At 38.2% G+C, this 23,045-nt stretch overlaps 2 protein-coding genes across 16 annotated transcripts; one reads left to right on the top strand and one right to left on the bottom strand.

Moving 5' to 3' along the window:
* Positions 1-10,235: 10,235 nt before the first annotated feature.
* Positions 10,236-15,040, top strand: LOC103452163 (squamosa promoter-binding-like protein 2). Of its 10 annotated transcripts, none has more exons than XM_070811084.1 (7): positions 11,814-11,909; positions 12,088-12,158; positions 12,352-13,102; positions 13,237-13,376; positions 13,768-14,031; positions 14,221-14,609; positions 14,794-15,040. In XM_070811084.1, the coding sequence occupies exons 3-6, from the start codon at positions 12,408-12,410 to the stop codon at positions 14,556-14,558; spliced, it is 1,437 nt and encodes a 478-aa protein (XP_070667185.1). In that variant the 5' UTR covers positions 11,814-11,909; positions 12,088-12,158; positions 12,352-12,407; the 3' UTR covers positions 14,559-14,609; positions 14,794-15,040. The 10 variants fall into 10 exon arrangements, with proteins under 10 accessions (XP_008389887.1, XP_070667188.1, XP_017192483.1 ...); XM_070811083.1 differs by having other exon boundaries at positions 11,866-11,901; positions 12,084-12,158; XM_008391665.4 differs by lacking the exons at positions 11,814-11,909; positions 12,088-12,158 and adding an exon at positions 10,236-10,497.
* Positions 15,041-16,242: 1,202 nt separating this feature from the next.
* Positions 16,243-22,241, bottom strand: LOC139190683 (ranBP2-type zinc finger protein At1g67325-like). 6 transcript variants are annotated; one of them, XR_011575025.1, is made up of 11 exons: positions 21,896-22,114; positions 21,720-21,765; positions 21,343-21,458; positions 20,742-21,015; positions 20,427-20,500; positions 20,098-20,149; positions 19,886-19,995; positions 19,702-19,729; positions 19,445-19,596; positions 17,814-17,952; positions 16,711-16,890 (listed from the first exon to the last, which is right to left on the bottom strand). XR_011575025.1 is itself a non-coding variant. In XM_070811088.1 (11 exons), exons 1-10 carry the CDS (start codon positions 21,902-21,904, stop codon positions 17,875-17,877), a joined length of 939 nt encoding a protein of 312 aa, XP_070667189.1. In that variant the 5' UTR covers positions 21,905-22,114; the 3' UTR covers positions 16,711-16,890; positions 17,865-17,874. The 6 variants fall into 6 exon arrangements, 4 of the variants coding, with proteins under 4 accessions (XP_070667190.1, XP_070667189.1, XP_070667191.1 ...); XR_011575026.1 differs by having other exon boundaries at positions 19,702-19,726; XM_070811088.1 differs by having other exon boundaries at positions 17,865-17,952.
* Positions 22,242-23,045: the final 804 nt, after the last annotated feature.

Here is a 23,045-nt window from a genome sequence, read left to right as displayed (position 1 = left end):
TAGGTACTTATTTATATGATATATAATCAATTAAATTAAATTTGCCTAGGCCCCACCTAGACACCTAGGTGCTAGATCCCAACTCACCATCCGACTAGCGTCTAACGTCTAGTGTCTTTTAAAATCTTGATTGTATGATACCGAAATATTGCCGTGTGGCATGATTAACTATGTGATTTAGGCGAGACTAGAGTGGGCTTCAGTTTGATACTAGTTTACGAAATTCATACCAATCAATGGAATATGGTCCAATCATGTCAAAAAATAGTCAATCACTCACATATAATCGATGGGGGAATATATTTCACCGGATTTGGATCCTTGCCGAATCCCCTTCCTGGGAATCCTAGGGATCAATGAACAAAGACCGTTGATAAAAAATCATGCGCCACAATTTTTTTTTTTACGCAAAACAATGATGCTTTACTTTTAAAAATATAAAAAACATTTAATTAGGACCGCACGATTTTTTATCAATAGTCCGTGTTCGTTGATCCCTAGGATCCCCAGGGAGGGGATCCGACGAGGATTTAAATCCATATTTCACCAATGATAAATTCTTGGTAAGGTGGACTATGAATTTATACTTTAGTGTACATCTATTCTATTCTATTAAGAGAATAGGACTTGTCAACTTTTTGCCCCCTTTCTTCCAATTTTACCCTCACTTTTGAATACACAATGTTGACATGAGGAGGGCAAAATAGTACTTTTGTACCTTGTGACAAAATGACAATCATATCCCTATTTTCCTATTTTACCCTCACTTTGATACACAATATTTACATAAAGAGGGTAAAATGGTAATAATGTAATATTAAGAAAAATATGACCTAATTAAGAGATCCTATCATCATTGTCTCAGAATCTTTTTAAAAATTTTAAAAACTAATTACACTCCTTAATAAAAAACAAAAAAGAAAATGAAATTGTTCACACATAAAATGTGTGCTCATCTTCTAGTTATTAATAGATAAAACAATCGTTAAAACATAAGTAGAAATTATGACATCTGGCGCTATATAGCGCATAATAGTTTCTCTATACGTTTCTTCAGACTAGTCGACTTTGGAAAGTAAGCCGTTTTTTCTTTTGATAACACAAATTTTCTATGGATTTGTTTTCACCTATCGCTATTCATTAAATTCAACACAATATCAAAACAAATTATATCACTACGAAAAATAGTTTTCTCATGGAAAGTATCAAAGTGTTTTTGCTAAGAATGAAAGTGGCCATCGCACATCCCATATCTCCTTCTGTTCCTTTTGTTTTAAAAAGAGATTATTGTGATTTCGTCATGAAAGTCCACCTTTTTAGAAACCAAAAAAACTTACAAAGATATTTCAACTTTTCTTAATCATTATCTTGTGATTCATCCATTTCTTCAGATAACATGAGATTTTGAAAACGATGAACACCACCAAGTGGTAGCAATGAACAGCAGTGAACGTGCCCACGTGTTCCCTTCTCAGCATGAGATCTTGAAATTCGATTTAATTAATTTATCGGATTAGTTAACTAATAGTTTCCATTAGCCAACCTCAATCCACAAGAACTTATTGTTCATTACACACACGTTTAGCCAAAATTAGTTAATTATCCTATCATTATTTAATGTTTAAACACATATTTGGGCAAACAAAAACGGACAGAGATTCCAGCCGGATCTCCCCTACTAAGTCCTAAGAGTAGTTCCACCGCTGCTTTTAGCCCGGCACCCAGGCAAAAAAATGAACCGGCATCCATGAAATTTGCTCCACCCCAGCCTTTTAGGTTGGCACCCAGCCCAAGCCAGGTCACATGCCGATCCAAAATCGACAGAGGAAGGAGACGACTCATTTGATGTCATGTTGACGCCATGGCTATCGTCTCTCTCATTTGACGCCACACACAAGAACTCGCCACCATTACTCTCACCTGCACCGGCCTCCGCGGAACCCCATCCGATCCCATTCCATAACTCTGTTGATCTCCACATTCATCACTTTCCGCCGCGCCTCCGACGCCTTTCGATCCTTAGAACCCCATCCGATCCCGTGCCAATCCTAGGGCTCCGGTTGCTCTACGTAGGGACCAAACTGGATGGGTAAAATCGGTTGGGTGTGATTGCGAGACATGTGGGGAAGAGGGTACTGGGTGTCTGTATTCAAAGTTTGGTGGGTGTCCGTATTCAAAGTTTGGTGGGTTCGACGGCATCATTTCGGAGTATGGGTTGGGTTCCAGAGAAAAGAAGAAGAAGAAGGGAGTCCAAAGAATCTTACAGAATCCGTGGGAAGAAAGTGGGAAAAGTGGGAAGAAGAAGAAGGAAGTCCAGGAAGAAGAAGAAGGAAGTTCAGAAAGAAGAAGAAAGGAAGAAGAAGTTAGAAATTAAAAATCAAATTATTCTTACTTTAAATCACATCCCCTTTTGATTTTATGTATCTTAAGTTAAATGTTGTAAATAGTGGGTGTGTATGCCCACATTCATACAGTAAACTTTTCACAAGCTTAATAATATAATTTGTATGCTTTCAAAGTATTTACTCTATAAATAGAGCATTACGAGTGTTCAAAGAGATAGAGTAAGAAAGAAAGAAAAGTTAAAATATTTTCAGCATCCTCCTATTTCTCTCTTATCTGCAATCATTTTGTGTTAATGTAATATATTGCAACAACCTCGCTCATGTCCCTAGCAAAGATTATCTCTCTAACTTTTGCTTATTTATAACGTATTATTAGCACGACTCTCTAATCATTTCTCTTTTCCCTTCACCGAAAGAAAAAAAAATGTTTCCTCTAAGGTTTTTACTGTTCTTCTTCTTCATCTGCCTCAATTGCTGGATATACCCTCGCGAAGAACTGTTTGCACCATGTTTACTTCTAGTTCTCAACCTAGCAGTTTACTTATATCTTTGATTTCTTATTTGGTGTAACTCTTGACTACTAACCCAGTGTTTATTTATGCAATCCAAGATGGTGCGGTATCATCGCCTATCTTGGACTGCAGATATAATTTTATTGCACATTTTAAGTGGAGCGGTATAATCGCCCACCCTATCCTGCATATTTAAATTTGCCTGCTATTTAATTTTATTGCAATTTTAGGTAGTGTGGAATAATCACCCACCCTACTTTGTATATTTAAATTTTATTGCAATTTTAGGTGGTGTGGAATAATCACCCACCCTGCAGATGCAATTTTAGTTGGTGCGGTATAATCGTCCACCATGCTCTGTATATTTAAATTTTCCTGCTGTTTAAAGTGGTGCGGAATAATCGCCCATCCTATAGTTTCGATGAGAATGGTGCGGTACAATCGCCCTTCTCATTAATCATGTTTATCTCGAGCCTGAAGTTTCGAGTACTTATTATTTTGACCTGAAGATCAAAATATGTAAGAATAAGAAGTTCTAACAATATATTCCTCCAGAATACATATTATTGCAAGTTTTTACACACCTCATTTTTTCTTCAGAAAAGAAAATGGCAAACTTGGCAAAGATTGATTTTGTTGCCCTGGATATTACTGGAAAAAACTACCTTACCAGGGTAATGGATGCCAAGATCCATCTGGAGGCAGGAAATCTTGGGGAGACCATCAAGGAGGATAATAGTGCATCATTTTAAGATCGGGCGAAGGCCATGATCTTTATCCGTCGCCACCTGAATGAGGGACTGAAAAGCGAGTACCTCATGGTTAAATATCCATTAACCCTCTGGAAGGCACTGAAAAATAGATATAATCACCAGAACACGATGATTCTTTCAAGGGCCCTTTATGAGTGGACTCACCTAAGGATCCATGATTTCAAGACGGTGGTTGAATACAATTCTGCGATGTTCAGAATTAGCTCACAGTTGAAGCTCTGTGGAGAAACAATCACTGAGGAAGATATGCTGGAAAAGACTTTCAGCACCTTTCATACCTCCAACATGCTCCTGCAACATCAATATAGAGAAAAAGGCTTTACTGAGTACAACCAGCTGATATTTGTACTCTTTGTAGCCTAGCAAAACAATGAACTTTTGATGAAGAATCATCAGTCCCGACCTATTGGATCAGCACCATTCCTAGAAGTGAATGCTGCTTCCCTTGAAAGAAATACCACATCCTCTCGTGGAAATAATTATAAACGAGGAAATGGCCATAAACGAGGTCGGTGGAATGGGAAAGGCAAGAGCCATGGTGTCCAGTTTCACAACTAGGTTCCAAGGCATAATCCAGGCCCGAGCTTTAAAAATGCAAATCGCCAGAAAGGAAAAACTCATATGAACACTCCTAGAAATCCTAAAGGAGTTTGCCATAGGTGTGGTGGCAATGGACATTGGGCGCGTACTTGTCGCACCCCAAAGCATCTAGTAGATCTGTATTAAGCCTCCCTTAAGGATAAGGGTGTTGAGACCAATTTCCTCGACCAGGCTCAACCAATGGAAACACCTAATCCAGTGTCCAATTTATCAGGACAGTTGAACATAACCCACCTGGATGTTTCAGACTTTATTATTGAAAGAAGAAATGAAGTTTATGGGTCCGATTGAATCATTTATGTTTAATGTACTTTTGTTATTTGTACTTGTGGTTTAATGCTCGCATTTTCAATTCAATAAAAGTAGTATTCCAGTATGAATAAACTGCTTTTAACTGTAATTTCTTTACTCAGAGAACATGGATAAAAATTATGGTTATTCTTAAAACAAGAGCAATGGCAGAGACTTTTGTCTTGCAGACAGCACAACCACGTATTCAATACTTCGAGATCGAAAGTATTTCTCGAACTTGGTACTTGCAAAAGTAAAGGAAACAACAATATCAAGACAATCATATGTAATTGAAGGCTCAAGAAAAGCCCAGATTATGTTACCAAATGGAACAATATTGTCCATACAAAATACGTTGAACGCCATTCGCTCTACTCGAAATTTGTTGAGCTTTAAAGACATACGTCTAAATAGATACCACATTGAAATGAAAAATGTAGAAAATGTGGAATATTTATGCATTACCTCCAATGATACCCACAAGCCCATATTAGAGAAGTTGCGTAGTTTATCGAGTGGATTGTATTATACATACATAAAGACAATTGAGGCATATACTATCATGAACCAGAAGTTCATTGATTCAAATGTTTACATACTTTGGCAAGATCGTCTGGGTCATCCAGGATCCACCATGATGCGTAGAATCATTACCAACTCTAATGGACATCCATTATTGAGCAGACATCTTGATGTCTCAAATGATAACCCTTGCAAGGCCTGTTCCCAAGGGAAATTGGTAATTAAACCATCATAACTAAATGTTGATGATGAATCCCCATCATTTTTGCAAAGATTCAAGGGGATATTTGTGGACCTATTCAACCACCTTGTGGACCATTTCGATATTTTATGGTTTTGGTTTATGCATTTACTCAATGGTCATATGTTTGCCTATTGTCTACTCGAAATGTAGTTTTTGCGAGACTTCTTGCTCAGATAATTAAGTTGGGAGCACAATTCTCAGATCATCACATTAAGTCAATTCGACTTGATAACGCTGGTGAATTTACATCTCAAACCGTTGATGATTACTGCATGGCACTGGGCATTGATATTGAATATCCTGTTCCTCATGTCCATACTCAAAATGGTTTAGCAGAGGCATTTATCAAGCGGCTTCAATTAATAGCCTGCACTCTGCTTATGAAAAAGCAATTACCAATCTCTGCATGGGGACATGTCATCTTACATGTAGCATCATTGGTTCTACTGAGACCCATAGCCAACCACCAATACTCATCAATACAACTTGTGTTTGGACATCAGCCAAACATTTCACATTTACGAGTTTTTGGTTGTGCTGTTTATGTGCCTATTGCACCGCCACAACGAACTAAAATGGGACCTCAGCGCATATTGAGAATTTATGTGGGCTTTGATTCACCATCTATCATTAGATACTTGGAACCCTTGACTGGTGATATGTTTACAGCTCGTTTTGCTGATTGTCATTTTGATGAGACAATATTCCCGTCGTTAGGAAGAGAAAAGACCATTCCAGAAAAACGGCAAGAGCTGACATGGGTTGTTCCCACCTTATCTCATTTTGATCCACGAAACACTCATTGTGAAAATGAAGCGAAAATGATCGTTCATCTTCAAGGTAATGCTAATCAAATGTCAGATGCATTTAATGATGCTTTGAAAGTGACAAAGTCGCATATACTAGCTGCAAATGCACCTACAAGAATTGATGTCCCTATTGGATAAAATAAAGTGGCAGTGAATGATTCATCTAGTGCACGCCTGAAGCATGGTAGACCCCTAGGTTCAAAAGATTCAGCCCCTCGAAAGAGAAAGATGAGGGCACAGTTGAACCCAAATGAAATCATTCAGGAAAAGAAAATGAATGATAAATCCACAATTCATGATTCCGTACTTCCAGAAAAAGAAAATGTCCTTGATAAGACACATGTCCCTGAAGAGACAGAAGTACATGAAAGCAAAGAAATATTCATAAATTATACATGTACTAATGAATTGTGGGATTGAAATGAAATAATCATAGACGACATGTTTGCATTTGCAATAGCCACTGAAATTATATTAAGCGATGACATTGAGCCCCGCTTTGTTGATGAATGCAAGCAGAGACATGATTGGCCTAAGTGGAAAGATGCAATCCAGGCAAAATTAAATTTCTTGGAAAGACGAAGTGTTTTTGGACTAGTAGTCCAAACCCCACCTGGTGTGAATCCCGTAGGTTACAAATGGGTATTCACAAGGAAACGTAAGGAGAAAAACGAGATTGCAAGATATAAAGCACAACTCGTTGCACAAGATTTTTCACAAAGACCTAGAATTGATTATGAAAAGACATACTCTCCTGTAATGGACGCAATTACGTTCCGTTACTTAATAATTTTGGTGATTTCATAAAAACTTGACATGCGACTTATGGATGTCATCACTGCGTATCTATATGGAGAATTAGATACTGACATATGTATGAAAGTCCCAGAATGACTTAAGTTGCCTGAAGTAACTAACAAACCACGAGGTATGTTCCCAATCAAATTAAGGCGATCACTATATGGGCTAAAACAATCTGGACGAATGTAGTATAATCGTCTCAGTGAGTATTTGATCAAAGAAGGATATATCAACAATGTCATCTGCCCTTGTGTGTTCATTAAGAAATCAAATACTGGATTTGCTATAGTGGCAGTATATGTTGATAATATGAACCTAGGGAACCCTTGAAGAGCTCAATAAAACTGCTGAATATCTGAAAAGCGAATTTGAAATGAAAGACCTTGGGAAAACAAAATATTGTCTTGGCTTGCAGATCGAGCATTGTGCTAATGGAATTTTGGTCCATCAATCAGCTTACATTGAAAAAATACTGAAGCGATTTGGCATGGACAAGACTTATCCACTTAGCACGCCAATGGTCGTTCGTTATTTGGACATTAAGAAAGATCAATTCCGTCCAAAAGAAGACGATGAACTGGTCCTTGGTCCAAAAGTACCATATTTGAGCGCAATAGGTGTTTTATTGTATTTAGCACAATATACTAGACCAGATATAGCTTTTTCAGTTAACTTGTTAGCCAGGTATAACTCTGCTCCAACAATTCGTCATTGGAAGGGAGTCAAAGATGTTCTACGATACCTTCGTGGGACAACATATATGGGTCTCTTCTACTCAGACAAGCCCACAAATGACCAGATTCTTGTTGGATACGCAGATGCTGGTTTTCTCTCTGATCCGCATAAAGCCTGCTCACAAAATGGATAAGTGTTCACTAATGGGGATACTGCAATTTCATGGCGATCAACGAAGCAAACGTTAGTTGCTACATCTTCCAATCACTCGGAAATAATTGCTTTACATGAAGCAAGTCGTGAATGTTCTTGGTTAATATCAATGATCCATCACATCCGGAATTCATGTGGTCTACCTTCAAAGATAGACACTCCAACTGTCATCCATAAAGATAATGCAGCATGTGTCGCCCAGATGAAGGAATGATTCAGCAAGGGTGATAAGACTAAATACATATCTCCAAGATTTTTCAATGCACTTGAGCCTTAGAAGGTTAAAGTTATTGAAGTCAAACAAATCCGTTCCAATGAAAATTTAGCAGACTTGTTCACCAAATCTCTACCAAAGTGCACATTTCAGAAGTTAGTGCAGGGAATCAGATTACGTCGGCTTACAAATTTGAAGAATGCGGAATCAGGGGGAGATACAATTCAGGGGGAGCATCCATGATACATGCATGTTGTACTATTTTTCCTTCGATTAGGATTTGTCCCATTGGGTTTTTCCTATCAAGGTTTTAACGAGGCAACATAAGTATGCTTAACACCATATCAACTACTCTTTTTCCTTCACTATGGTTTTTTTTTCCCCACTGGGTTTTTCCAAGCAAGGTTTTAACGAGGCAACTAATGTTGATATGTGGGCATCCAAGGGGAAGTGTTGTAAATAGTGGGTATGTATGCCCACATGCATACAGTAAACTTTTCACAAGCTTAATAGTATAATTTGTTTGCTTTCAAAGTATTTGCTCTATAAAGAGAGCATTACGAGTGTTCAAAGAGATAGAGTGAGAAAGAAAGAAAAGTTAGAATATTTTTAGTATCCTCCTATTTCTCTCTTATCTGCAATCATTTTGTGTTAGTGTAATATATTGCAACAACCTCGCTCACGTCCATAGCAAAGGCTATCTCTCTAACTTTTGCCTATTTATAACATTTAAATATTAATTGTGATTATCCCAAATCTTAACCTAGGTAGAGATTTTACGGTGTATTTAGAAAAAAAAATTCCTCCATTTATATAATAATATATGACGTAGTGTTTCGTGTTCTAAACTCATTAGAAAATCTCTCAACATGGGGACCCTCACAATATTTTTTTTTTTTTAAATTTTCTCAGTCGTTTTGTAAATTAGTCCAAGACACAATCCTTAGTTTACTTTACTTAATCTAACCAAAATTCCCAAATCAAGAGCACTCCACATGACATTGTTAACGTCTTTTGTGGTAGATTATTATATGACCACACTCCAACCATGAAAACATGTACGGGAATTTTGGAATGGGATGGTAAGTTTTAGTTTCTCTACTATTTTAATAGTAATAATAATAATCACTTAATACTACGGTCTAGTGATATTTCTCTTCCCTTGTAAGTGAGAGGTCTTAGGTTCAATTCTCATCGAAGGTAAATTTGAACGACATTATTATGAGCTCATTGTAAGATTAAACTCATTCTCTTCTCCTTATTATAGATAATATCGTTTGTTAAAAAAAAATATAATACCAATAATAAAAGTTTAGATTGACAATAACAGACTAACAGTCAACTTCACCAAAGAATTGGGAAAAACTCGTATTAATTAATAATAAAAAGAAAAGATAGCCGATAGACAACTTTGAAAGTGAAGTTGTTTAAATAGTTCCATGACACTCTAACAACAAAAGGAAATGAAACGATAAAAGTACAAAAATACCCAAAATAATTAAAATCTCAATGACCAAAGTGATGAGTTATGCAAATCTCATTGACCATTTTGGTTATTTAGCCAAAGGAAAATTAATGAAAATAGCTTGAAAATTTTGAGTTTTAACAATAAGGACAAATAAAGAGTAAAGTGAATAGTACAAGGATTGACTTTTTAATGTAAAATTGTGGTTTTTTGTTAAAGTGAACAGTATCGGAAGCTTTTCGTTAAATTTCTCATAATTAAAAGTAGTTTTTGACCCACTAATCGTATTTAAACAACTGAAATCCATTGTACATCATGTGTAAATAAGCAACATGTTTGATTTGTCTCGTCATTCTTTCAAAGAGGCTTGGAAAACACCAAGCAACAATATTCACGGTACAAATACTATTCACATTGGAGTTCACCAATCTAAGTTGCTCTTTTAGTCATGCGTTAATACTTTTAACTAACAGAATGTTAATTTAACTACAACAAATCATAATGAATCACAATTTAGTATTGAACTCAGTAGAACACAAAATGTACATCATTCTCATATTTGTGTGAATCAAATTTAAGACGCCCACAAACCTAAATAAGATGATTAAAAACGATAACTCTACATCTGAGGTTTGTTTTCGAACATTTCTTCTCCGATATATACAAGAAATGAAAAAAAAGTCGGTGACCATTCGGTTGGACCGGTGAACCGGACGAACCGGACAGTCTTTCTCCAACTATTTTTCTTTTCTTTGTTGGACGCTTTTCCCTGTTGGGTTTACTGAGAGAAAGTAAGAAGAAAAAGGGAATAAAAGACGAGGCTGCCAAAGACCCAAAAGCAAAGCAAAAGTAGCAAAAGTTTGATGTCTCTCGCTCCTCTCTCTTTCTCTCTCCTCTCTCCTCTCTCGCACTGGTCAATTCTTACGACCAAAGATTGAAACTTTAGGAAAGGGAATGGGGGGTCACTGCCAGAAAATGCTTTTCTCTCTTTAATACCTCAAAAGCTCCTCTGCAACCTTCCCCAAATCACCATGTAAGTTTTACTAATTACAACCTCAGCTCGCAATCATTTTCCAATTTTCCACTTTTCTCCTTTTCCCGCTGTACTTGTAGCATTTCATGGTATAAAAGTTGGGTTTTTATTTTTTTATTTTTTTATTTTTTTTTCATCTTTCTGCTGAATGGAATCAATATGTATGCTGTATGTTTTATTTTGGAAGTTTTGGGAAACGATGAGTCGCTGCGGCTGTGATTGTGCCGATATTAGATTGGTATCTGTTTTGGGGGAAACAAGAGAGTAATTATGGCGATTGAAGCTGCTGGAATTTCTAATTTTGGAAAATTAGTTTTAGATTTTTATTTATTTATTTCTTTCTTCCTGTAATGTATTTAAATTAGTGGGAACTGAAATTTTATTTTATATTTTTACCATATATTGTACTGGAAAATTATTGACCTTCGTTGGTATATGCATAAAAAGGCTAAAAGCAATTTCTTTGGGGGTCTGGTTCCAGATTTTGTATAAATAAAATAAAAAAATTATTGGGTATTTAGTAAAGCAAAATTTAGGAAAAGCAAAAAGAAGTAATCTTTCTTTTTGGGATTAAAAACCCGTTTGATTAAGATATTAAGTTGCTCAATTTGATGCGTGATTACGCTTGTTGACTGGTGACAATTTCTTGGTGACTAAAAAGGAAGAGGCTTTGAGATTTTACTTTTTATATTTTTTATACAATTGATATTAGGGGAGGAGGATTCAAATTCCGAGATCTCATGTGCAATGGAGAATGCTCTTAAGCAACTGAGCTACGAGACCATTACAAGAGGCTTTGAGGGGTTTTTTTTTTTTTTTTTTTTTTTTGTGGGAGGAATGTATGAATTGCAGAGCAGTGGAGGTGAAGTGTAAATGTTGGTTGATGCTTGATAGGGTGTAGTGGGTGGGGGTTATTGAATGGCCGACTTTATGAGATTTCGACTGTATTGAATAAATGAATTATTGGAGCTAAAAGGTCTGGAAAGTACAGGGTATGTATGTAAAGGTCACGGTAACAAGTTAAAAGAAGAAAAAAAAAATTATTAGAAACAATTGAAGAGAGAGAGAGATGCAGAGGTAATGTTCATGTATAAAGTTGGTAAATTTCATCTTGGGTCAGAGAGTAAAAATCCAGGTTGGCCTAAATTTCACCTCAAAATATTTTCAGGGGAATGGGGAGCAGTTGACAAACTTACTGGGGGTTCAGGTTTGGTTGTAAGTTTGTGAATTGGTGGGGACTGTTAAAACTACTTGACTGAGAAGAAATGACTCGGATATGCGGAATACATTAGGTAGGGTTTTGAATTTATGTAATCGGAGTCGTGCTTTCGGTCAAATAGAGTAGATGGGGACTATTGCATCTGTGTGTCTTAAAAATCTGACATCAATTTATTAGCTTTAGAGGTAGGACGGTGATAGAGGTCGCACTTGGTGCGATGGCAAGTGCCTTCGCCCATGAGCGATAGGTCTCGGGTTCGAAACTTGGGAGCAGCCTCTCCATAAATGGGGGTAAGGCTAGCCGACATTCACCTCTCCCAGACCCTGCGTAAAGCGGGAGCCTTGTGCACTGGGTACGACCTTTAGAGGTAGGACGGTGATTTAGAAATACTAGTTATAGCTGTGAAAAAGATTTACAGGGATTGGAACACGGTTTCTCTGCGGTGAGATGCTTCTTTTGCTTGTGTATTTAATTGTTTGGTCTGCATTGTTTGAGCTTTTTGTATTTGTGCAGATCTAAGCTCAAGCAATTCGACAATGTTCTTTGATCTGCAAAAAAGATTTACTGTGATCCTCCCATTTACTTTGCAACATATGTGCTTTCATATAATCTTATGTGGTATTATATGTTTGCAGCATCTGGTGGCTGGTTGCTTTTGCGTTATCTGAAATCACGATTTTGAAGTAGTTTTATGAATTCGGTGCTGATGATGGAGTGGAATGAAAAACCTCCTTCACCATGGGATTTGGAGAACCTTTTCATGTATGGTGCAAAAGTTACTGAAAATCCTAAAAGGGTACAACCAGCAGACTGGGGCATTGAAAGGGAACGAGGAATGAACTCTGAATCTTTCTATTCGACTGGGGGTGATGGGGGTAGTGGTGTTTCCGGCTCTGATTTTGGAGATGGTTCATCAAAGTGTTCGAAATCAGCTTCTGTCAATTCTTCAGTCGGGGAAAGTAAGAAATCCAATTTCAACTTTGAGTCTTTTGAAGGTTTCCCAAAGGATTTCATTGATAAAAAGGATTCAGCTGAAGCTGAGGCCCTTGGATCTTCTCCAACTCATGAGGTTTCTGCTGGCTCTGGCGAGCCCTTGCTCAGTCTAAAGCTTGGTAAGCGGATGTACTTCGAAGACGTTTGTGCAGGAAATAATCATGAGACCTCTTCTCCTTCCGTTATTTCCACATCAATATCGACAAGGACAAAGAGGTTTAAGTCCCCTGCTCAGAGTGCGTTTGCATCACACTGCCAAGTTGAAGGCTGCAATCTTGATCTTTCATCAGTCAAAGATTACCATCGCAAACATAGGATTTGTGCAAATCATTCCAAATCTCCGAAGGTTGTTGTAGATGGTGTGGAACGCCGGTTTTGCCAGCAGTGTAGCAGGTAAAGCTTGTTAGAGATGACTTGTTTTCTGAATTATGATGATGTTTTGTTTCTTTTAAAGGTTTAATCAGAATGAGCTTGAGTTCTTTTCTAACGTCGATCTTCGTATGCATAAATCCTTTGTACTCTTAAAGGTTCCATGGCCTTTCTGAATTTGATGAAAACAAGCGAAGCTGTCGCAGGCGACTTTCTGATCACAATGCAAGGCGCCGCAAGCCACAGACACAAGTAGTGAGACACCCAGCGAGGCTGTCTTCATCACTGTTCATTACAGGTTTTGAACTCATGCTCAAATTCTTGCCACTTACCAACATACATCAAATCGTGATATAGACCAAGGATGTTTTTTTATTAAATCTTAGTTTAAACAGTACGATTCTGTTTCTGTTTTAGAGTTGTCAGGGATGCAAACAAGCCAACCAGTGTTAATTCACTCATCTAATAGTTCATCTCATGCGTTTTTCGAGATTTACTTGTGAAGATCCACTGCATTCCAGTGCAAAAGCCAGTGTGCTAGTTGTTATCTATCCCTGAAAAATAAGCCAACTGCAATATTGGTCATCTGGCATGCTTTTAGATTAATGCTTATGTTAAGTACTTAATCATATTTGTACTGTCCCGTGACTTATCCATTAACGTTGAGCTGGTTTTTCACTCCAATGCAGATGACAGGCAACAGATGAGTTTTGCTTTTGACCGAGGTCCATATGTTTACACAAAGCATGCTTCGCATTTAGCATGGGATGGCTCGTGCAACCTCAAGTTCACACAAACGAAAGATTATTTTCCAAATCCTGCAAAAGCAGGAGGCACTGCCAGGCAGCTAAATTTTGCCAGCAATGAAACTCCAGGCTTGATAACTAGGCTTTATCAGGATTCCAGTAGGCTGTCACCATCCAAGAGCACTGCGGCTGAGGTTCTTAGCGGGGGTCTGTTTTACTTCACACTACTGCCTTATGATTCATAATCAATCATTTTTTGTTATTCACTGTTTGAAATATTCTTGAACCTCGCAGACAAATGTTTTTGTTTGGATTTAAATAGTATCACATCCCGTAGTTCATCGATATTCATATATGTTAAAAGGTGGTGTAAGTTTTATTTTGTTATGTTTGCAGGTGCTGAAGAATCTATGATTTCCTTCAACCTGGATGCAACACAGGATATTCATCGTGCTCTCTCTCTTCTGTCAACGAGTCCTTGGGTTTCAGGCGGGTCGAAACCTGTTCCACTTGATACCAGCCAAAGCTATCATAACAACTCGCCTCAACAGGGGATGCATGCAATGACTCAAGGTGTGCCGGTCTCTTCAGGGGACTGGCAAAGTCAGCATCCATCCCTCGATACCCAAGCACACGTCTCCCACTCACACAGTAACGTCAGCAACCACTTTCAGGATCTTCATCAGTTCAAAGCGCTGTATGAGTTTGGCTATCACCCAAACCAATTCAGTTAACTCCACCTAAGATAACTGTTCTTTCACCCGTATAACTTGTCGTTTGTGAAGGTTAGTTCCTTCAATGGTGTTTGTTTTGCATTGCCTATCCGATCTGACTGCTATATTTGATTTTTCTTCGCCTCTTGATTACTACACTAATGAAGTTTTATGTTGAAAATTGTGAGTTCTGAGTTGTGTTTTGAGTACCTTTTGATAATCAGGCTACTTGTAACAGTCTGTCATTGTCTTCCAGAAACTCGGCACTGCTTTGGTTTACTACGGACGAGAATCCAGGGATCGGGAATAGTTGCGAATTCAAGGGCTGTGTGCGTTATTTTGCTGCTAGCTACTCTATCTTCTTTGTTATTGCATCAAGAATTTGACAATTTTTTGCAAATTTGGTTCCTTGTTGGGATATTGCTTTACATTTGTGGAATTTTCTTTTATACTGGTTGTTGTTGTGACTTGTACGTTAAATTGAAGGAACCCACGATGATAAACTTGCTTGACCGGACCTTTTTTTTTTTTTTTTTTTCCGGTGGTCACGGAACTTAGCGATAGATCCCTTGCTGAGAAAGCCATACTGTATATTTCATGAGCAGCCATTACCATTCTTTAGAGTAGGAGGAAACAATTCAAGTTAAGATGTATATACAACGAAAACACCGTCTATTGTTCCCTCCTAATAACAAAAGAAAAAACAAAACAGACTTCCACCGGCCGAGTTCTCGGCGCCCAACCGCAATCACAATGTCCTTGCCATGCCCGATGCCTCCGTGCGCCAGGCTGCCGGTACCTTTCATAAGGCCAGGCCACCAACGTTCGCCTTCGAAACGCCACCTTCAACTGGTTGTGGGAACTGGAAAACCTGAAAATGGGAACGATGGGGGGCCAAGGGTTGTGCATGTTTACGTAAAATGTTATGTTGACCACACTCATAGCTCTAAATGAAAGTTCTTTTACCTCCACAGATTGACTACAAATCAAGAAGAAACCCACCAAACTTGTAGGTGTAAAACAACTTTGATTTAAAATGGGACAACACTCATATTCGCCCTTAAATTCCATTCAAAATAAAGTAAAATTAACTTTTAAGGGCCAATATAAGTAGGTGTGTGTTAGGACTCTGGACCATATTGTAACTAGGCTATTATCTTTATGGTATTATTGTCTTTTCAGTTGTTAATGTTGGCATCATCCAACAGGGTAGAGAGTGGAGATGCGTTCCAATCATGTATAAGAACCAACTTTCACCGTTTGAAATACTATGAAATGAAAAATCAAATGTTTTAGTCTTTGTCTTTTCCCTTTTTCTTCCTTCTATCCGTCTTCTTCCTCGAGTCCCTACCAAACCAACCGAAAAAATAAAACCCAGTCAATACCAAACCGTTTGATAACCAAAACTGAAACTTAACCAAAATTTTTGGTATGGTATTCGGTTTTCCTGAATGGAAAAACTTCGTGATTTTTTAAAAAAAATAATGGAAAAATTAGGAATTTTAAATTGGATTTGGATTTTCAATTTGGAAATTTTGAAATTGATTTAAGGCTTACGATTTGGGAATTTTAAAGTTGAATTAGAGTTCCGAGTTGATGATTTTAAAATCGAGTTAGGGTTTGATATAATTTTACTAATTCTAGATTTCTAATCCTCTGAGTTCTAATTATTTTTAAGGGTAAATCTCAATTTACTACCCTCAAGTTTTGTAGTTTTCAACATTTGGTACATAAAGTTTTTTTGCATCCCAGAGTCATACCTAAAATGTTAGTTTTGGGACAGTCTCATACATCCGTTAGTCTGACTGTTAAGTCTTCCGTTAACTAATGACGTGTCGCCCATGTGGACAATGATTGGCGCCACGTGGAAATTAAAAATTCAAAAATTCGAAAAACAAAAACAAAACCCCACCCGCTTCTACCTCTCCCAACCCCCTCCCTCCCTTCTTTCCTCTGCAACTCGTACTCTCCCTTCTATCCACTGCAACCAGTACCCTCCCTTCTCTCATCTACAACCCCATTCTTCATCTTAGCCCTAATCTCATCGATTTTGTATAGATCCGGAGGCAAATCCAGTATGCTGGTGAACCTCCTCACTCCTCCGTCTTCGTCCTCCGAGTCCTTCCCCTCCCCTCTCACTACCAGGGTGTTCTGCTCCACCGAAATCTTCACGTCTTGCTTGTCCAATCTTGGCATGTCCATTCGCAAAAACAGAGCCTCCTTATTCTCCTTCACATCCATCCCCTTCTCGATCCTCCTCTTGGACCTGCGAGGAATGGGTTGTCCATGAACTGGTCCACCATGTTCAACACCTGGCTCAAGCTCATCGTCGAAGAAAATGGATTGAACACATCTGCAACTCACAAAACAAACAGAACCCTATTAAGATTTCTGATAAAATGGGAAACCCAATTGGGAAATTTAACCTAAAACCCAACCCAGTCGAGAATTTCTCAGATCTTTACACCGATGCCGGTCTCAAAGCCCTCAACAAGTTCCTCTCCAGCAAATCTTACATCTCTAGGTAACAATTTCTTCTTCTTCTTCGTCTTTATTTTTTTGTATATTTCAATGGATTTTACTTTATTTATGGTTTTTAATTCATTGCTCATCCCAATCTCAGAGCCAAGCTGACTTTGGATGACATCAAGGTGTATGCCGCCGTGTTCAAGAAGCCGCCGGTTCCTTTGCCAATGTGAGCAAGTGGTATGACACCCTTTGTCCCAACTCGCTTCCACCTTACCCGACAAGGTTGCTAGAGTGAGAGTTAGTAGCAGCAAGGCTGAGGCTGCTACTCCTACTCTTGTTGCTGCTGCTAGATGCGATGATGTTGACGATTTGGACCTTTTTGGTGACGAAACTAAGGTGGGTCAGGTATAGAGTGTTGGGTGGGTGCAGATGAAAGAAGGGAGGGAGCGGCGGTGAGGAGAGGAGGGTGTGGGTTGCAAAAGAGATGAGGGAGGGTGGTGCAGGTTGTAAAGGAGAGAAGGGAGGGAGGATGGGTGGGGGTTGCAGAAGAAAGAAGGGAGGGGGTTGGGGGATGTAGAAGACGGGTGGGGGTCTTTTTTTTTTTTTGAATTTTTAATTTTCACGTGACGCCCAGTCCTTGTCCATATGAGCGCCACATCATCAATTAACAGAAGACTTAACAAACAGACTAACGGATATATGAGATTGTTCCAAAATTAACACTTTAGTATGACTCTAGGACAAAAAAATACTTTATGGACCAAATGTTAAAACCACGAAACTTAAGGGTAGTAAACTAAGATTTACCCTATTTTTAAAAGGAGAATTGTTTCTGGAGCAGTTTGAGGCGAACCGTACCCAGATTTCTTTAGTTCTCCGCCAAACCATCATGCAATTCTGGGCAAATCTCCTTGGAAACCTCTTGCAGTTCCTCAGTTGAATCCTCCTACAATTTCGCCATGTAATCCTCCATCGAATCCATAAAACAAATGTCACTTCGGTTTACCAAACCAACCGAATAACCAAATATATTTTGGTTTTTACCGATTTTCAGTCAACCAAAAATTTCTGTTCAGTTTCCGTTTTATTTCTTACTCCCGAATAAAACAGTTCAATTACCGAACCAAAACCAACCCTAAACGTAAGGCCCATTTGTTGAATATTTTGAAAATAAAACTAATGTTACATTAAGAATGTTGAATAACTAAGGGAAACAGGTAGTAATTTATTCATATGATCAATCACAAAGACGAAACAACTTTTTGATAACTTCAATTTCGCATTTATTAAACTCAACACCTTTGCTACCACAAATCTCAAACTTTCAATCAGAGACCCAATTGCCGAGAAAATGGTCTGGTATACTAAGTGTTATAATACAATTGGTTCGAAAAAAAAATTTCTTCAATTTTTCAACCAACTGCATTATTACATAGGGCGTACCAGCTCACGTTCTGGGCTGGGTACAATGAAAAATCTCTCCGTATGAATTAACAATTTATTTGCTGCATACGAGAGTGTATTTGGTTGCTCTAGACAAAACAAACACGGGGAAAGGCGTATACATGACACTGAAAGGCCTGTCAAACAATAAACATAAATTTTCAGGCCACAGGATTAATGACGGCCATAAGACGTGGAACCACCATACCAGAGCCAAAGTCCTGACAGATTTCAACGGCTACAACGCGGAAACAAGGGACATCGGCAACTCGAAATTGAACTACAAGCAACTGACTAAAAAAGAAACCTTCACGTCCCAAACTCTAACAGTCAGACAATCAAACTTGGAAGACCATAGATACTTAAAAGACAGACAATTTGAGATCAAATGAAAACCAGAAACTTTCGTAACCTTTATAGCCAACTGGTACCATACCATATGCGGTAACATACTGACTAGAAAAGATGAATTGATTCCAAAAGTATAGGGTCTAGCTAATAGAAACCAGAACCAACCTGTTAAACCCAGGCCAGATGGCACTGGCGGACACAAGATGCGTTGTACGATCCACAAAGACCATAAATACCATAGCAGTTAATACAACTTGACACAGATCATTATAAAGTAGAGTAACTCGATAACCGCTGCAACACGACGACGACAGGACTGACTTTCAGACACCCATATTGAGCATCGCTGGATGACAACTCTGGACCTTCTCAACCCTCAAATATGTCCTAGTACTCACTGGAACAGTAGACAAATATAAATTAACCGATGCACTTGAAAATACACAAGGAAAATTAAAAACAGCTAGAATCAAAATCCATCTACAGTTTAAAAACAAAAATCAAGCGGAAAAGGAAAGCTTTTGATCCATTAAAAGTTCACAAAAGAAGAAGTATATTACGTTTGTAATGTGTAGACACATCACCAAAAACAAGGATTCCAAGCAACCAATAGAAAACCAGAAAAAATGTCTAATGCAACAAACCTGATCATTTTCATTTGGAGCAGGTGAAGGGGACTTCTTTGACTCGGCTGGTTTGTCTGCTCCACAGTTCTGTCTGTTACACTTGGTTCTAAATGGATAGTTTATATTATTACATTTCTCACACTTCCAGCTACCTTCCGGCATCTTTTGTTCTGAAAACAATTGACATTAAAAAAGGGTACAACAAAGTTAATAGCCAAGAACAGTAAAAGGAAAAAGGAATTAATTTGGTGAGAAAAAGGCCTGGGATGACTTACTAGAACTTTTGTCCATCTTTGCAGGCTGCTATAGAAGAGAATATTGCATGTCAAAAAAATTGTTCCTCGAGAGAAACTTAAATGTAAAATATTCAGAGAAAGGAGATGCACAAAAACATACTTATGTGTGTGTGTGTGTGTGAGAGAGAGAGAGAGAGAGAGAGAGAGAGAGGGAGAGAGAGACCTGAGATCCAGGCTTTGGTGTATTGCACTTCCTCATGTTACAAACAGTTCTAAATGAGAAGTTGACGTTTCCACATTTTGGGCATGCCCAGTCATTGTCACGTGTAGCATCTAAATGTGCAATAAAGTTGAAAACTTGATGATCATTTAGACATAATCGTTTACTGATGTCCAACAATGACTAGAGATTTGAAAGGAGACTACATAACTGACCTGTGCCCTTCTTTTGAGCTTTATCATCTGGAAAGAATCCTGGCCTTGGTCCCTGCACAAGAAAATAATACATAAAGTTTTACGACATCCAAGAGCAAGGTATTCTGTTGCAAGTTCAACAAAAGAAAAGAAATGCTTCCTGTGAACTTCGGAAACAAATATATAGAAAAATTGAGAGCCCAAAGAGCATCAAATGTAATTAAATGACTGAGCAAAAATTGGCTTAAATTATAAAATAGCAATAGAAACACATATCAAGCAGATTGTTCTAGGGAACCAAGATGACTAAATGCGAAGAATGCAACAATAACATTAGCTTTTGCACATACCATAGGGCCAGGGCCCATGGGCAGACCCAGGCCAAACCGATCCATCATAGGCGGGGGTATACCATACATTCCACCTGCAAAATTAGAAAATCATAAGAGAGAAACCATAAGACACTAACTCATCAAGCAACAACACTCTGGCATGGCACTTGCATAAGCAAGGTTACAGCAACATGGGATAACCACAAAATTGTAAAAGGGAAAAGAAAAAAATTGCTTTAACAGTGTAAAAAAAAAAGTAATCAATGTACTAATTAATCCATTATCCAAGCAAGAAAAAACAAGGACATCACAGGATAAATCAAGAAAGCATACCATTTCCAATCATGGAACCACTAGAATATGGTGTTGGTCCAGACAAATGCAGAGGTCTGTAGGGGCTGCCCGTAGAGAGGCGGCTGCCGTAGTTGTAATGATATGCTGATCCCCCTGAAAATGGGACATCATAGGGAGGAATGGATGATCCATTGAAGATAGAAGAACCATAGGGTGGCACACCAAGATACATTGAAGAGGGTGCAGCAGAGCCCAGATAAGGAGGAGCAGATGTGTAACCCTGTGGGGCTGGGAAAGGCTTAGCAGCGGGTTTCTGAAATGTATAAAACTCGAATCTTTATATCTATATCTAACATAATTAACCCAACAAAGATTCCATGTCAAAAGAAATTATCAAAAAACCCAAATATACAAGTTTTAATTATAAAGTGCAAAGTTTCGCAACATAAATCCCCTCTGCCACTTGACCCCATCTCTCTTTTCTTTTTTTAAACAAAATACAAAAACCAACAAACAAATAATGCAAAGTTTAGAGAACAAAATGCAAACAGGATTTAGCAAGTGACTTCAAATATGCATTATACGCATCACACTCATCCAAGCTCATAAGTATTCAGTATAATCGCGGTCGGTGTCTTACTGAGTTATGATCTGCAGGCCTCGGCTGAGTGCAATTACGCATATTGCAAGTCGTTCTAAATGAAAAATTATCATTCCCACAGCTAGGGCAGGTCCAATCATCTTCCCTTCGACTACCTACAAACACCATATACACAAATAATGAACTCCGAAACCATAACACCAAACATAAAACAAATGCATTAAACCCTAAAATCCACATTCAAAACATTATGAATCAACATATGCACATTATATACAATTACTGAAATTAGATCTTCCACATAAATAAACTAAAATATACCCAAAAACAAAAATCTTTGTATCTGATAACATACAAAAACAGAATCAAAGGGACCTCAATTAAAGAATTAAAAATTGAAAAAACAAAGGGCATACCATCGGTTCTAGCACGCTTGGCTGCTGAAGAATTTCTGTTGTCAACCTGAACACAAAGAAATCAACTTTACTAGCGGCTAAAAAAATTGGGGAAAACCCTAAATTTGGCTTCGTCGTGGTGATTTGGGGAAAACCAAAATGCAAAATTGAAATTGCAGAAAGTGGGAGGCGATTACCTGAGACATATCGGCGGCGAGATATGAGAGTCCGGGTTCGAATGCCAGAGAGGAAGGCAAGTTGCCCTAGCAGAAACAACGGTGGCGGTGGCTGGCAGGGGACTCGACGATTATATTGTCAGGGGTTTTCTATTCGATATACGATTATGTGGATTTGAGTGGCGGGTGATCGCGGCGCACCGTTTCGTGTTTGCCCTTTCAGAGATTGCAAGTTCGGGTAGGATGGACGGTCCAGATGGGTCGATTAAGGGGATTCCTTAATTCTATATATATTTTTTTAAAAGAAGTGTATTTTTGTTCACTTTAATCATGGGACACTTCAATGACACTTGATGAAAACAAGACTGGGGTAGGAATGCTAAGAAGAGCATCTTTTTAAATCACATAGTATAATTGTTGACAGTTGATTTTTTTTCCTTACATATTTAAAATCATGAAGTCTACTTTATATCAAATGATTGGAAGATAGTCGCTCGTTATGATTAAGAATAGCGAGCGAGATTATAATAAGTAAATGAGCGAATGCGTGTAAAGTCGAACTTGATTGTTCTAAGCAAGACGGTCTGCCGACCTTCAAATGGTGTTGGTCCTACAAACTGTGAACGGATTCAACCCGGCAATTGGGCACGTTGGAACCGCTTGAGTTCATCGGATGGAGCACGGTTCGCCAAAATTGACAGATTACGTGCTGCAACTGATGAACATGGTAAGCCACAATTACTCCATAATATTGAGTTTGAAGGCAGCCCTTATTGACATTTGACTGCAATTAATGGGAATTACTAGTAACTGTAGAGAAACTCAATTTATAGAGGTAAAGATTCAATTTTGGTACTTCTGTCCTGAGTGACAAGTTGAGAACCAGTATAATTTGGTGTCTTTACTTTCTCTTTGGCTCGAGCAGTTGAGCTGCCACAGTGACCATTTACTCCTATAGAATTTGAATTCCAAGGCACAAAGTTACATAAAAGTGCTTTGTTAAGTTGTTTCTGCACGCCATGTTTCTCCCAACCGTTTTCTATGTGCACGTTTGCGTAGCCAAATGAGCAAAAGAATATGTAATTAACATATATTCTCCGATTATATACTCTTTTATGCACCTAAGTTTGAATTCTTCTTCACGCAATTTAGATAAAAAACTTGCCTGACT

This window comes from Malus domestica, chromosome 13 (assembly GCF_042453785.1).
Source record: "Malus domestica chromosome 13, GDT2T_hap1".
Classification (NCBI taxonomy): domain Eukaryota; kingdom Viridiplantae; phylum Streptophyta; class Magnoliopsida; order Rosales; family Rosaceae; genus Malus; species Malus domestica.
This window is presented reverse-complemented; position numbering and strand designations above follow the sequence as displayed.

Coding starts and splice junctions, on each gene's coding strand:
- LOC103452163 (XM_008391665.4), top strand. CDS start 12,408: ATGAATTCGGTGCTGATGATGGAGTGGAATGAAAAACCTCCTTCACCA. Junction 13,377..13,767: donor TTCATCACTGTTCATTACAG/GTTTTGAACTCA, acceptor ACTCCAATGCAG/ATGACAGGCAACAGATGAGT. Junction 14,032..14,220: donor GGCTGAGGTTCTTAGCGGGG/GTCTGTTTTACT, acceptor TTATGTTTGCAG/GTGCTGAAGAATCTATGATT.
- LOC139190683 (XM_070811088.1), bottom strand. Junction 19,597..19,701: donor AAAGATGGACAAAAGTTCTA/GTAAGTCATCCC, acceptor AATTGTTTTCAG/AACAAAAGATGCCGGAAGGT. Junction 17,953..19,444: donor CTCCAAATGAAAATGATCAG/GTTTGTTGCATT, acceptor GCGAAATTGTAG/GAGGATTCAACTGAGGAACT.